Raw genomic sequence first — 14021 nt, 5'->3', positions numbered from 1 at the left:
TAAAAAGGGAGTAAGTTGAGGTGTTCTAAACACTCACTCTAAACACGAGTAAATCTGTATGAGAGTAAAAAGGGAGTAAGCTGAGGTGTTCTAAACACTCACTCTAAACACGAGTATGTCTGTATGCGAGTAAAAAAGGGAGTAAGCTGAAGCGTTCTATACACGAGTATGTCTGTATGAGAGTGAAAAAGGGAGTAAGCTGAGGTGTTCTAAACACGAGTATGTCTGTATGAGAGTGAAAAAGGGAGTAAGCTGAGGTGTTCTAAACACTCACTCTATACACGAGTACGTCTGTGTGGGAGTAAAAAGGGAGTAAGCTGAGATCATCAAAACACTCACTCTAAACACGAGTAAGTCTGTATGAGAGTGAAAAAGGGAGTAAGCTGAGGTGTTCTAAACACGAGTATGTCTGTATGAGAGTGAAAAAGGGAGTAAGCTGAGGTGTTCTAAACACTCACTCTATACACGAGTACGTCTGTATGGGAGTAAAAAGGGGAGTAATCTAAGGTACTCTAAACACTCACTCTAAACACGAGTACGTCTGTACGGGAGTAAAAAGGGGAGTAAGCTAAGGTGTTCTAAACACTCACTCTAAACACGAGTAAGTCTGTACGGGAGTAAAAAGGGAGTAAGCTAAGGTGTTCTAAACACTCACTCTAAACACGAACACGTCTGTATGGGAGTAAAAAAGGGAGTACGCTGAGGTGTCTAAACACTCACTGTAAACACGAGTACATCTGTATGGGAGTAAAAAGGGAGTAACCTATCCTCTAGGGCACTCCCTTTTATAAAAAAGGAGTGCTCTAGGGGACAGCTTACTCTAATTTTACTACTTTCAGTTCAGAGTCCAGTCGCACACGCGCTTTGTAAGGTATCGGAACGCGTGCCCAATGCCGGACAGGACAGGTATACCTCCTCTGAAGCAGATCTTCTCGAAGTAGTTTGTGCTGGGCGTGGTGACGAGCAGGTCGCGGCGTCCGGCCGAGTTGAGGTTGAAGGCGGCGCAGCGGAAGCCCACGTAGTTGAGGGAGAAGGACAGGCACTGGGACTGCTGCTTGCACAGGTTGATGCAGTCCCGCGTCAGGGCCTGGTCCGGTTGCTGGAGCAGCGTCTGGCCGCTCACAGAGCCCGAGTAGGCGAGCCCCGTGGTCTTCTCGAAGCTCTCGATGCCGCCGAAGCAGTTCTGGCCTAAGCGACAAATTGAAAAATTGAAAAATTGAAATTGACAAGTTGACAAGTTGAAAAATTGGCAGTGGCTTAACTTGGCTAACCCTAGAATTCAGCGAAAAGCAAGCACGCTTGCTAAGCGTCTGAGGCTCGTCCATGGCAGCTCCGCTACACGCTCGCGACAGCCGTTCTATATACACCCATGCACACGACCACGTGGCTATGACGTGGTGTCACATGGTCTTACGACACCCCCATCGGATGTCATCACATCATCCCATCGGATGTTCTTAAGGTCAAAGGTCAATCCAAGGGTAGCCCAGTGTCAAAGGTCCACTGAAGGTCGTTGGTCAAGGTCAGGCTTTGACACCACAACTGTACCACATATGGTCATACAAGGCTAACGTGGTTCGGCTGAAGGTCGTTCAAGGTCATTCTCCGGCCTACGCGACGACTGCTTTACCAAGCGTAGTGAAGCTTTTCGCTCCAAAATCAGTCTTTAAAAGGTATTAGGTCCATAGCTGACGCATGAGCTATGCAGAAGCGGGCGATTATAGCGCTGAAATCTTTCCTTGTGGATGGACAGGGGCATCCTCGGGAGGCACTAGATATTGTTTGCGTGAATTCTGCGATTGTTCGCATCGACTCGTGCCCTCCATTGTCCTGGCAGTCATTTAAGTGTGTTTCTATTGTGTAGATGATGTATCTGATGCCGTTATTGTTGCTGGTCAATATTTCTCTTTCATTTATTGGATTTGTGGCTTTTATAACGCTTACCGTGATTAGGACACATCATTGCTTATAGTATATCCTCATATTATGTCATTAGACGATACCATTACTTTTAGTTTATTTTTATACTTTGTTAGCATTTCTCGCATGTCCATTGCATTATTTGTATTGTGCATAGTGTGTGTTGCAGCCGTGCTTTGTTGAGCGTTACGTCGTCAGTTTCAGTGTTTTTCTTCCATTATGTGAAAAGTAGTAGTCGGCGCCCCAATAAGGCGCCAATATGCCATTGATGTCGATGTAAATAGAAAAAGAAAAATCGCATTCAAATAATATGCAAGCGCTTTCGTCCGCGAAATATTTTTTTTTCTCTCGGCCATTGTGCTACTGAAATGATCTGAGCATAATGTGAAGTCCCAACCAAATATCCCCTTTTCCAGCTCTCTAATATCCCTGTCAGATCCGACGCAAATTATAATCCATATTTGTATTTTACGGGAATTAAAAATAAAATCATCACTTTTTCACACCAAGTGCCGCTGCAAGTCAAAGATTACTCCCTTTATTGTAACGCAGCCGCCTTTTCTGACAGGTGTTTGTCAAGAAAGGCGTTCTGAGCAGCCTTTCAAGCTGGCTCCTTCCTAGCTTCCTCTTCCCAAAGCTCCCTCTTCCAAGCGACCGAATTACTACCCAGTTTCTCGAACTTCAATAGGAGAATGTAATTCTGATCTTGAGATGTGTCTGCACGTATTCATTAAAACTTTTTAGTTAAATTTTCATTAAACGTATTTAACTAAACATGCGCCGCTAGATGTCGTATGCTTCTGAAGGCGCAGACACCTGGAGTACGTACCGTAACGAAAAGGTGGTAAAAAAATAACTGTTGGATCTAGAGCTGCAAACTTTGTGCGTACGTTCGAATTAAGACTTGACAAATAAAGTTTGACTAGAGGTGAAAAACCACACTTTTGCTAAGGTGTGAACAAAATATAGGCTCAAACTGAGGATGTAAACATAAGGAGACATTGCTCTGCTTCACCCGACAGTGGTACCCGGCAGTGGCCGTAGGCATCGTGTGTTCCGTTTTCTGTCCGCGAATTCTTGAAATCAAATGTCAGTAGAACTGAAACTCTCGAGTGGCGACATTGGGGGAAACCAACAATTCGCGAAGTCTGCTGACTGCACGCATTCCTCGTTAATCCCTTGGCTCTTTTACCCTTTTAAGCGCGTTTACAGCTGCGGCCGTTATTATACTGACACTTAAACGTATTAAAAAGCTCTAACTGTGTAAGTGAAGGAAGCCAACAGCCATCGATAATCCAAGAAAAGCATGAGGAAAATTAGCTTTTTAAAACATTTATAATGTTAATCAACGGGAATTTAATACAGTAACTATTTTGCTCAGTCATACCGGTAGATGATAGCTGGTAGAGCACAGAGCGCGAAATTTAAAGGTCGTGGGTTCGGAACCCACCGACAGCATGCCGTTGTTTTTTCTTCTATATTTACTCATAAAATAATTAATCTACTAATTTCCCGTTGATTAACATCCCAAATTAAAAAAGGAACACTCCTCTACACTTTCCCTGGTTTTCGGTGACTGTTGGCTTCCTTCATATGTATACCATAAAGAGCCCCTCATTTCCATATACTTGTTAAATGGAAAGTTTAGCTAGTTCGTACGTTATAATGGCAACAAACAGCGCTGTCCTTTCGCACCATTTTTTACCAATATTGTCTACCCTTGCCACTATTGTCGATTTTTGCCCAAAATAGTCTATACTATAATTCTACATCTGCCAATCATCAAAGTTTAGTCCTCCTTTCAATGCAACAAATTTCGCGAAACTTGGTCAGGTGCCCATAGAGAAAAACCGCAGCAGCATATTTATGTATTAAGAACTGAAGACAGAAGTGCCCGAGCTGGGCGTTGAGCTCATTCATCAATCAATGGAGATCGTTACAAGCTTATTTAACCGAGTCACACGCGTAGAGTTAGCGCAGTCAGTGGAAGCAATGAGAGTATACCGGTTTTCACAAACCTATCACTTTTAACAGGCGTGGCGACGTCAGCGATCGAAGCTAAAACAGCATTTGTCCTTTGGGAAGGTGGTATCGGCTCATGACTTCTCGATTGCTACTTAAAACAAAGTAGCTGATAGCTTTATACAATGCATCAGTGTTTTCACGAAGTTCGACATAAGGATCAGCGGCCCTGAATAAAAATTTGCAGGAGTAGCGTCTCCATTTACTAAACACTTTCTCAGTGCAGTTATGAAAGAGAACTACGCGTGTCTCATCTATTATTACCCAACCCCAGCCCGGAAGGCAAGAACATGGCAGCGCTCTTTATATGAATAAAATTTCTCTCTGACTACAATTGCCCGCAGATTTCTGGGCGAACCCACTGTTCATTGCGCAGATGACCAAGTGGCGCACATCACTTAGGCCATTGTAGTTTCTCTGGTCGATTTAGCAGTACAACCAATAGTTTACCGTTTACTAGTGAGACTGTGCGGTCACTTCGAACTAAGACATGCGTTACCCTTCGCCTTTATCAAGCGGAGCAAAACCGAGACTCCAATCTTTTGTATTCTACTTCGTGGAGTGCTACACTTATTGTTCTCGGTTGTGGCGTTTTGAGCTCGTAGCTACGCGAGCAGTTGTTTCCCGCAGTCAATAGAGAGCAGTGAATAGCACCTAATCAATACGGATGAGGGAACCGCGTTTAAATTAGTGGTGCGACACTGTCGTCGCTTTGCTAGCCTAATAACATCAATGCAACCACTCTGCTATCATCCCCACCATTGAAAGAAGCACGGCAGCCTTCCCTACCCTCACTCAGTGCACCTTTTCCTTAAGACGCGGAGCGTTTCCTTCCCCTTCCCCCAACTCCACTTCAAAGGCGCTTATTAGCGCTGAGTACGATGTTTTCAGGCCTGCTGCCATGGATTTTTTTTATTCGACTAACCTTATTCTTCTCCAACCAGTCTGGGTCTACTTGACACAGACGGGGGATGAAAAGGATTCCAAATGTAAAAATTTCGGTGAAACGGGCACTCTTCATCACATAATTTGGGAATGCGCCGATTACTCGGGCACCGGCTTAATCATCAACAGTAGAGAAACCTGGGAAGTTTGGCTGCGGAGCGAGGACCCCGCCATCCCGCTGCAAGCCACCCGCTTGGCGGCTGAGGCCGTGAGGAAACAACGCATCTTCACTAGTCCTTAGTATGCGGAGCATCCCCTACTCGCGTCCCAGGCCTGCGTGCCAAGACCGGAGATTTGGGGCCTCCTTCTCGGTGGACAATGAAATTTTCATTCATTCATTCATTCATTCTTTCCTACCGTCACACCCTTTATTTCTCTCCAAATTTCTCTCCCGCATAACGTTTGGCGACGACGAGATCCCTCAAACAATGAAGTTCGATAAACTTCACCGCTCCTTCTCACAAACTTCGCTGCTAGCCGCGTTTCCACACGCACCAGAGCGGCGCAGCTTTAAACTTTCGAAGTCGATAAAGTTGTTACCTCGAGCGGAGGGGACGTTTTGGAGGCAGGGTTAGGCCCTCCAACTTTTTCATGTACCTGCGATACCTTGTGGCGCTCCCTCACACCCCTTTCATCCGCATGGTTAACTTGCACCCGCTCCCAAATTTTCGGTCCCCCCCTCCGTCACAGCCCTTCATCCAAGCTTACTTTTCACTTCTCTCAGTTCTTTCCAGATCAGCGGGTTTGTGCACTGCAACGAACACTAACCCACTCAGCGCTGTACAGTTCTCCAAATTTTAGTAATACCACGTGAGCGTCAATCAGACGCTCTTTCCGCCTCCCATGCAGAACAGCAGTGGCGAAAGGAACTATATAGTACGCGCATGCGCACACACAGCTTGCCAGTTGCAGCGCCCTCTGGTCGGCTGTTCTGACGTGACGCAATTACGATGTTTGTCTGCGGGGTTTTGTCACGTCAGCAGAACAGCCGACCAGAGGGCGCTGCAACTGGCAAGCTGTGTGTGCGCATGCGCGTACTATATAGTTATTTTCGCCACTGCTCTTCTGCATGGGAGGCGGAAAGAGCGTCTGATTGACGCTCACGTGGTATTACTGGCCGGCCAAGAGCGGCGGAAGCTAGTCAAGAGCCGAATTGTGGAGCCGAGCAGTATGAGCAGTGCTTTCAGTGTGGGTGCAAGCAGTGCGTTCATGTACAGCTACCGGTAACTGCCTTGAAGGAAGCAGAAAGCCTGGGAGGCAGACGGAGATCAGCTGCGTCGATTCGGTCAGTAATGACCTGACGCCAGCTCTAGCCCACCACAGCGTTGATTCCTTCCCCCACTTTTAGAGACATAGTGTACAACTTTTCTATGTGTCTATTCTTGCGTTCGGCACAGGCGTTAAGCACGTCAGGAATGCGGCAAAGCCCCCTTCAACTACTACCGCTGGCTCACTGGAGAGGGTGCTGCGCGGGAGAAACTCCGACGCCCTGGACGCCCGCATCGACCCGAGTCAAGTGCGGCCCGGCTGCTGCGGGTGTCGCCACCCTCTCGCTCAAGAGGTGGCGGCACTGAAGATTCCGCAGCGGGGGGCAATAAGGTTCAATTACTGGCGCCACCGGGCGCGGGCCGTCGCAAACTGACAAGGCCAGCAGCACCCGAGAACAGAACAAGTGACAGGAATTCCCACCCTCTCCGTTCTTCCCCTGTTTCTCGGGGTGCAATCGCGTTCCCCTTCCCCGTGCCCCTGCTAATCGCCCTTCTTGCCCAAAGTTCGAGTGCGGCAAACTACCGGCTTTCTTTGTGTATAGCGTAGTTCTGCCTGTGGGCTCCTTTCAGCGATAACAAGCCTAATTGCAAAACATGAATATGCTCGCTGGGCCTGTCGAACCCATTTCTCTTAAACAAAAATAAGTCACTTCGCTTACTACGAGCTAATAACAATGCAACAGAAAGAAATGTGCTGTGTGTTAAAGGTACATGTTTGCGATTGACAATAGTTCATCACGGAAAAAAAAAATTGACGCGAAGCGCAGAAAAGTAAAAGAAATATGAGCATGAGAGAAAAAAGAAGCCACAGAGGAAACAAGACGGCAGAAAAAAAAATCAAAGAGCTTCCATGCCAACCAACCACATCGTTAGGCTAGGTTACCTTAAGTTAGCTCAGGTTAGATTAGGTTACGTTAGGAAAGGTTAGGGCAGGTTATTTATTTTATTTATTACAGATACCTCAAGGACCCTTGGGTGAGGGCTTTACATGAAGCGTGGGCTAGCAACCTGGTGTTAATAACACATTAGGTTAGGGAGGTTATGTGAAGTTACGCTAGGTCAAGTCAGGTCAGGGAAGGCTAGGTTAGGTTAGGTTAGCTTAGCGTGGGTATTTTTCGTCGAGAAAAAGTGCAGCTGCGCGCGCTTCTAGTCGGGATCACCAAATGCATACCGTATTTTTCTTAAATACAAAGACAACCCATTAATTCGCACTGTCCTTTACCCAAAGTGATCCAGCCCATGCTGGTGTCAGGCAATGCACAAAAGCCAATGAGAGCACACACCATCCAAGAAGAGGCAAGTTCCGAACAGCGAGGGCTCCCAATGACCGAGAAAACGCGGTACAGAGAACGCTCCGTCACGGGATGCGAGCGAACATTTTCGACGTCGCCACGGCGACAAACGAGCGAGCCTTTTCGTCGCGCAAAAACAAAAAGAAACAAAAACGTGCGGGGCCGCAAGCACGCTGTAGCCGGGTCACCGAGGAATTCCGTACCTCGCTTAAATTTAATTACGGCCGGGCTGGAAAAAAGGCCGTAGACGCGGTGGAGGCACGTTCATTGTGCCATTATTTTTAGCCGCGCTCCGCTATGGCCGGCGGCGGCGGCAATCTAAATGTCGGGCCGCTTTAACGCGCGCCGGGAATCCCTTCACGATGCAGAAGCGCCCCCGCATATGAAACGCCGCGGGAGCGAAATATGTAATGCGGCGTGAATTAAGGAAGAAATATGCGCACAGCCAGTGACGCGAGGCGCGTGTGGGAAAAAATGAATGCCAAAGCCGGCAGGAAAGAGGGCGGTTTAAGGATTAATAATAGCGCCATCCTCGAAAGCAACGATGAATCAGCGCAGCCCGCGCGCCTCTAGCAGGGAACAGGTTAAGCAGGGAGAAATATTCCCGTGATTTGAGTTAGGAAGGAATCTTTGTGAAAAGTCAGGGTTTTTCTGCACAGGGGAAATCGATGCTTTCTTGACATGCCCAGCTGCGTTGATTGCATGTGAGGTTGTTATAATTATAATAACAATAATAATTGATTTGGGGGGGAAAGGAATTGGCGCAGTATCTGTCTCATATATCGTTGGACACCTGAACCGCGCCATAAGGGAAGGGTAAAAGAGGGAGTGAAAGAAGAAAGGAAGAGAGAGGCGCCGTAGTGGAGGGCTCCGGAATAATTTCGACCACCTGGGGATCTTTAACGTGCACTGACATCGCACAGCACACGAGCGCCTTAGCGTTTTGCCTCCATAAAAAAGCAGCCGCCGCAGTCGGGTTCGAACCCGGGAACTCCGGATCAGTAGTCGAGCGCCCTAACCACTGAGCCACCGCGGCGGGGCCGTGAGGTTGTGAGCCGTAACCGATCAGTTAACAGTGCTAGAAACATAACCGTGCGTTATTAGATAGCGTGTGAGGTGTTAATAGGAATAACATGGAGCTAGTAATAGGCGTTTGGTTTCTCCCACCTTTATTTGTGTTGTTACTTTCAACCTAGGCAGTTTAACACAAGGGATGAAAAAGTCGTAGGAGGTGATTACGAATTACGTAGGCATATCTCTCTAAGGGTGTCTTTTTTTTATTTGCCGAGCCTGCCTTTAATGAAAGTTAAAGGGACTCTGAGGATCACCCTATTCAATTATTGTTATGGGTAATAATAAATTCCCTCGCTTTTTCTGACTATGCTGGCGTTTGTCCCGCACGAAAAGACCCATATGCTTTCGAGAAAATTGTATTCAAAACTCTTCCCGCCAGGCGGTTCAAACTCGTGACGTCCTTACCGAGAACTCTGTGATCGCCATTTTGAAGTGAATCGCGGTGTAGCATGGCCTCTGCGATTCGTGCCTCTAAAAGGCGTCGACGCGCGCATTATACTTGCGGAATCTTTCGGCGGTGTCGCTACCTGTATTTTTGTGTTTTTTTTTCTCGAGCTTATAAAGCTTTCTCTAGTTAGAGGGTCTCTTTCTCGTTGGAGTGCTGTACTCTATTGATACAGGCCAACCTGGATTTGTCCTCAATGACCATTTAAGAAAGCACGATGGGGACCTAGGACGAAGTTTTAGGAAGAGGTGTAGCCCCAATTTTACGAAGAAACCAGCGGAAAGAACAGTATACTAGGACTAAGGAAAAGTAAGCCCGCTTGGTCTTGGCGCGCAGCCGCGTCTCCTGTCTCAGTTTCGTACGACCATCCTGTGTCAGCTACTTTTCAAAATTTTGTATGAAGTAGGTTGGGACAATCCGTATATATTAAAGCGAGCTAGCACATACTCGACTTTCATCAAGTCAGGTTTAATGCAGAAGACGGGCATTCACGGACTCTCGTTAGTGCGTGAAGCTCTTGCTTTAGGGACACCGATGTACGGCCTGCGGACGCAGTCGGCTTCTCTTGCAGAACGAGCGCGCGATCCTTCACCGGAAGATAAGTTATGCAAATTGACGGCGACGTGTGAGCCGTCATTTCCATATATCAGTATAATGTGCAAGCACATTAGCGCTTATAAAGACGGCGCCACGCGCTGACGCTGCAGGGAGTTGGCGGGAATCTCTCCTCCAGAGGTCGATGTCCGCAGGCGGTGAGACAGACAACCGGAGTTCTCTCCGCTCACGGATCACGCCTTCTCAAGATTATTTTTGTTTTACTTCGCGCTCAGTGATCACAGATAGCTGCGAAATGAGCGCGCATTTTGAAAAGCGAAAGTGCCTTCCTTGTTATGGGGTACGCTACCGTGGACCATAGCAAGCGTACAGTACTGTGGCTAAGTCAAGAAAGAAACCAGAATCTGCAAGTCCCAGCCATGCAAGGCAGGAGGAACAGAGTAAAGGCGTGCACCAAACGCAGGTGCAGGCTGATGAGGAGGAGGAGGAGGAGGAGGAGGAAAAACATTGTTTGACAATGAGATTGCTGGCAATCTCTCAAAGGCTTCCCTCAGCGGCCCCGTGTTGCCAATCATCCCGGCGGCAGCCTATATTACAGCATCTAGATTTCGGCGACGTGTGCTTTTAAGCACGCAAGACACAACACTTTTAACATCGACGGATCATGAGCACCTTAAATATTATTGGAACAGGAAAATTTGTTGCACTCGGCAGCTTGAAGTATCACTGACGAGGCTGCGCTGCCGCATCCCCCCTCTAAATTTCTTTTTACACAAGTCGGGTTTGGCGCTCTCTCCCCTTTGTGCGCTTTGCCGTGAGCCTGAATCTATAGAACATTTTTGGCTGTATTGTCGCCGATTCAACTCTCTGAGAAAAAGGTTGCTGGAGGAGCCCTTGCAGCATCTTGGCCTTAGTTTGAGCAGCCCGCTCTTGCTATCATTTGGCGCCACCACATTTGGGTTCAGCCACAGATCTATTTGTACCGCTGTTCTAAATTTCCTGATCGAATCTCACCGACTGCCTTGCTAAGTGTTCCAAAATTTTCTTTTCTATCAATTATTACATTTTAACTTAATCATTATTATTTATTCCCTCTCTTTATTATTATTCTCATAATTTTGAAATAAAAACTCATCCCTTTTCTGTTCATGAGGGAGAATTCACCGGTGTTGCGCTCCCACGTGCTTTTCCTTTTTATTAACTGCGTTCAGGTGAATAGCCACCCGATTCTTGGCCGATCCCCCAGTGGGGGTATGTGCCATCTTTTGACAGGCTAACAGCAACAACAATATTGTCTGACAGCTTGGCTTGAGAGATCACGTACCGAGCCGAGCGGCCATACGCCCTGGGACAGCACTTCACCGTGGAGATCGGATTTTCAGAATACCTAAACTATCAAAGAGGCAGGAGAATTAGATAGTCCCCACCACATAAGGGCCTCACACAACAAGAAGCAGCTAGTCGGCGGAGGCTGCAAACGGGAACATTCTTTAACCTACATATACTTCGCAAGATGTATCCTACACAGTATAGGAACACATGCCCGTGGTGCGGGGCAACCCCCACGCTTTGCCATATAACCTGGGAGTGTAAGCGAAACTACACGTTCCACCAGCACAAAACCTCGAGTGCGGAGCAATGGGAGAGCCGGCTCACCAGCTGCGAGCTCGCCGCCCAAAGGGCAATGGTGCAGCACGCAAGCGAAGCAGCGCGACTCAGTGGAGCCCTGGACTAGGGGCCCAACCCTGCTTTGAAGGTCGAGTATGCAGCGATGAAGACGAAGACCGAACGCTAGACCCTTAATGGACCAAATAAAGTTTCTCTCTCTCTCTCTTGACAATATTGAGGATTTGATTCAGGTCAGGTGGGTGTGGCCCTTATTTCAGGACTGCAGTAGCCAGAGCTGTCATACAAACTTGCTGGACTAGCACTAGCTGGCCCTGCACGGTGTCGCTGGTTAGTTGTGCCTCCAACTGCTCAAATGACGTATATGGCGTATTTAAGTGTTCGGGTTTATCCCTGCACCTCCATGACATGTGAAAGAGCGCGGGACTGGTTGTCACACAAGGGGCAAACGTGCTGTTATTCTGTGGGGTGCATTTTGCAGTACTTGTAGGGGTTTGCAAAAAATGGTTTGGATTAATCTCCATTTTGTGGCTTCCAGAGAGGTCAGCTTTTCGCGGGGTGGGGTTAACTACGGCGTCTGAGTCACCGGGTCTCTATCTAGTCTATGGCTGTGTGTGGCTGGAAGGGGTTGGAGGTCGGGTGTAGGTTAATCCGCTCGGTTGGTTCGCGCGCGAGCGAGATCGTGGACCGCCTCATTTTTCTTCGAGCCCTGCATGGCCTGGGAACCAGGTAATTTGATGGTGTTATGTAAGCAGAGAGTTTAGGGTTTTTACCGCCTTTTCCTCTCTTTTTTGGAGATTAATCACTTTTTTGACACTCCATGACTTTGTGAAAGCCCCTTATAGAACAATTCAAAACGCAAAAAGAACTTCTTCCCAAATATTATTTGACCGAGAGCAATGAGCCATTGAATTTATATCCATACAGCTAATGAAGTTCGAAATGTAAGATTGCGGCTCCTAACTAAACATCAATGCGTGTTCAGTTCCCGATGCACACCTAAGCGCATTATGGGAGGGTAATACTCACCGTTTACAAAGGGGACCAGGAGTGCCGTTAAAAGGACCAGAATCCATAGCCTGGCCGCACCACCTGAAAGAAGCGATCGTGTGACACGTAAATTGCGGGAAAAGGGCTGTTTAAGAGTCGACCAGCGTCATAAAGAGAGTTTGAGGTACAAATGAATTTCACGTCACACGAGAAGACAAGTGCTGTTGGCTAAGCGCTGTTGCAGTGTGACTTGTCTGTTCACAGAGGTGCGAGGACATCCACAAGCTGTTCGCACGTGGATAACGCACAAAGCTGCGTGTCACAAAGAGTTCAGCCTTGTGGAGGCTGCAGATGGCGCCTAATCAGTGACCAGAGTTCCCCCAAACTCACCACTGCAGGTAGAAATTACTCGTAAACTGGCGGAACCTTTCAGCAAAATTGTCAGCTTTCGTGACGGACAAGCTCACGAAGAGCACAAGCTGGCGAAGCATAAAGAACGATTTAATTAATCGATTTATAAGCTTTACTCGCACCTACTAAAGGCAGCCTTGCAGGGGACGTCGGTACAGTCCTGGTAAAAGTTTCAAGGCCCAAGGCTTCTCGCTTCAGCCACATAACAGAGCAATTAAGGCCCCATTAATCATCGAATAAGCTTCAAATGCTAGCAGAATGTTTATTCTTGCGGTAGAGAAGCTTCCTATTTGACTTGTTTTTTGAATGATCCGCTACAAAAAATCATGCTAGGAACGTTAATTTCGCTGCAGCTGAATGCTGTGGCCTTACGACTTTTGACCAAGACTGTACATAATAAGGGCCACTGTTAGAAGTTATAAAACACAAAGAATAAAAAAAGAACCAAATTGCAAGCTCCGATTAATTAGCGGTAGAGTGAGGCAAAACATCACGTAAATATATGACTCCAATTCCAATCAAGAATATACTTTTAAGTAAACAGGATAAGTAAACAGGATGTGCCAAGCAACGAACTAATATCCTCGAAGAGGAAGTGTGTCTGAACGCAGTATAGTGCGAGCAGAGTAAAGGTTAAGATCGCGGTTGAGAACTATATTCGTTAATAATTCATAATAACTGGTTTTTGGGGAAAGGAAATGGTGCAGTATCTGTCTCATATATCGTTGGACACCTGAACCACACCGCAAGGAAAGGGATAAAGGAGGGAGTGAAAGAAGTTGTTTGTTGTCCTGTATAAATTTCATCTGCATTGTGGAATAAACTTTAATTGGCAGTCTGCACCCGCGTCTCTGGACCACGTGTTCGCAGGATGTTTTTTTTTTAGGAAAGGATATGGCGTAGTAATTGTTCCACATATCTCGGTGGACACCCGAACCACGCCGTAAGGGTACGGATGAAGGTGGGAATGAAATAAGAAAGAGAGAAAGAGGTACCGTAGTGAAGGGCTGCGGAATAATTTCGACCACCTGGGGATATTTAACGTGCACTGAAATCGCACAGCACACGGCCGCCTTTTGCGTTTCGCCTCCAACGAAACGCGGCCGCCACGGTCGGGTTCGAACCCTGGTACTCCGGCTCAGTAGCCGAGCGCCCTAACCACTGAGCCACCGCAGCGGGTGTGTTCGTCAGACAAAGCCTATAGCTCTGCTATTAGCCGTCGGATGGAGACCACAATTGTGGAGGCGAAAGTCAAAATTTAGTTTAGGCCGAACTTAACGTCTACACTCAAACAAATTTCGAACTTTTCCTCGTGGAAAAGGACCTGACCTATATGTCTGGCAATGCCGCCGCGGTGGCTGAGCGGTTATGGCGGTCGGCTGCTGGCCCGAAAGGCGCGGGTTCGGTCCCGGCCGCGGCGGTCGAATTGCGATGGAGGCGAAATTCTAGAGGCCCGTGTGCTGTGCGATATCA

At 47.5% G+C, this 14021-nt stretch overlaps 1 protein-coding gene across 1 annotated transcript in view; it reads right to left on the bottom strand.

The window, feature by feature from the left end:
* Window positions 1-14021, bottom strand: part of LOC144111263 (uncharacterized) — an 89518-nt gene that overhangs the window by 55916 nt on the left and 19581 nt on the right. The window contains exons 2-3 of the mRNA XM_077644495.1: window positions 12177-12239; window positions 913-1188 (exon numbers count right to left, since the gene is read on the bottom strand). Coding sequence (XP_077500621.1) covers window positions 913-1188; window positions 12177-12239 — 339 coding nt within the window. The remainder of the gene's footprint in view (window positions 1-912; window positions 1189-12176; window positions 12240-14021) is intronic.

This window comes from Amblyomma americanum, chromosome 11 (genome assembly GCF_052857255.1).
Source record: "Amblyomma americanum isolate KBUSLIRL-KWMA chromosome 11, ASM5285725v1, whole genome shotgun sequence".
NCBI classification, from domain to species: domain Eukaryota; kingdom Metazoa; phylum Arthropoda; class Arachnida; order Ixodida; family Ixodidae; genus Amblyomma; species Amblyomma americanum.
Note: the sequence above shows the minus strand (reverse complement) of the source record. Positions and strands in the feature narration are given on the sequence as shown.